Raw genomic sequence first — 1456 nt, 5'->3', positions numbered from 1 at the left:
TCATGGTAACTGCTGAATGTACATGAATATTTGTGACATGAATGACACTGCATGAACATATGTAGTAGCTTTGATTATGAAGTGTGATACCTAAAGAATTTTTTTTTCTTACAGATAATCATAGGACACTTATAAGTTAATAAATTATCAGAGTAAATTCTAAAAAATTAAAGATTACTTTGTTTCCATAGCAGCTGTGGACAAATTGAATGTAATTGATGATGATATGGAGGAAATTATGAAATCTGAACCTGAACCTGTTTACATAGATGAGGTAGAGTCCTTCTTTTGTTTAATAGTTAAAGTATCAAGATTTTGAAAATATATTATCTTTGAGAATGCATGGAAATGGTAATTTTGTATTAACTAAAGTTAAACTCTTCTGACTGTTTAGTGTCTCTTGTTACTTTTTAGGAAAAGATGGATAGAGCCCTGCAGGTGCTCCAGAGTATAGATCCAGCAGATTCAAAACCAGATTCCCAAGAACTCTTGGATTTGGAAGGTATTTACTCAGTATTAAAGATCAATTGAATGCTATTCATTATTTTAGCTATTCGTGATGGCTTGAGCTTCTTCTACCTTGGGTTTGTTTGCTTTTTGAGAGAAGACAGCACTTGTGGGGAGCAGACTTACAGAGTAACTTAGTAAGAGTGTCACTTGGAAAGTATTGTCATAATGCATATACTTTTCAGGATGGAAGTCTTGGTATTTTTGTAAGCCACTAGTGAAGCTGCTTGGAGATTTGGAGGCCAAAAGCAGGGTAGAATTAGAAATAATAGCCTATATAGTAACTGAATCAGAACATTAAAAGTTCTTACTCTTAAGGGCCGGCCAAATAGCTCAGCAGATTAAAGCGCTTGCAAGCAGGCTCAGGCACCAGGGTTTGATCCCCAGGCCTGCCGTGCCAGCCCCGCTCCCCAGGGCGGGCTAAAATGGCAGTTAAGACTGGGCATGGTGGCATGCATCTGTAATCCCAGCACCTGGGAGGCTGTAAACAGGTGGATCACTACGAGTCCGATCTAGTAGTGAGACCCTGAACACCCTGTAGACCTGTCCCTAAATAGTACAAAAAAAAAAAAATTCTTACTCTTGTTTGATTCTCTTGAATCATGACTTTTTGAATGTCCACACTATACATACTAAATGTTAACCTTGTAATCACTTGATGCATGCTAATATATTAAGTCTCTTGAGAAATTTAAAGCAATTAAGATGCATACTTTGTTTTTTTAATTCTTGGTAAGAAAAATATCTGGTAAATGGATAAATTTTAATTCTTTTCATAGTAAAAAATCTAGTTATAAGCCAGGCATGGTGGTGCATGCCTATAATCTCAGCACTTAGAAGGCTGAGGCAGGAGGATCGTTGCGAGTTCAAGACCAGCCTGGGTTACAGAGTAAGCTCAAGGCCAACCTGAACTGTGTAGCAAGACCCTATCTTAAAAAGACAAAAAAAA

At 37.2% G+C, this 1456-nt stretch overlaps 1 protein-coding gene across 2 annotated transcripts in view; it reads left to right on the top strand.

The window, feature by feature from the left end:
* The window catches only part of Stam2 (signal transducing adaptor molecule 2), a 51420-nt gene that overhangs the window by 36281 nt on the left and 13683 nt on the right, over window positions 1-1456 (top strand). The window contains exons 9-10 of one of the 2 annotated variants that reach the window (XM_023721351.1): window positions 195-274; window positions 415-502. In XM_023721351.1, coding sequence (XP_023577119.1) covers window positions 195-274; window positions 415-502 — 168 coding nt within the window. Of the gene's footprint in view, window positions 1-191; window positions 275-414; window positions 503-1456 lie in introns of both variants that reach the window. The other variant, XM_004636665.2, reaches the window with a different exon arrangement.

Source organism: Octodon degus, unplaced genomic scaffold (assembly GCF_000260255.1).
Source record: "Octodon degus isolate 3935 unplaced genomic scaffold, OctDeg1.0 scaffold00082, whole genome shotgun sequence".
Taxonomy (NCBI): domain Eukaryota; kingdom Metazoa; phylum Chordata; class Mammalia; order Rodentia; family Octodontidae; genus Octodon; species Octodon degus.
This window is presented reverse-complemented; position numbering and strand designations above follow the sequence as displayed.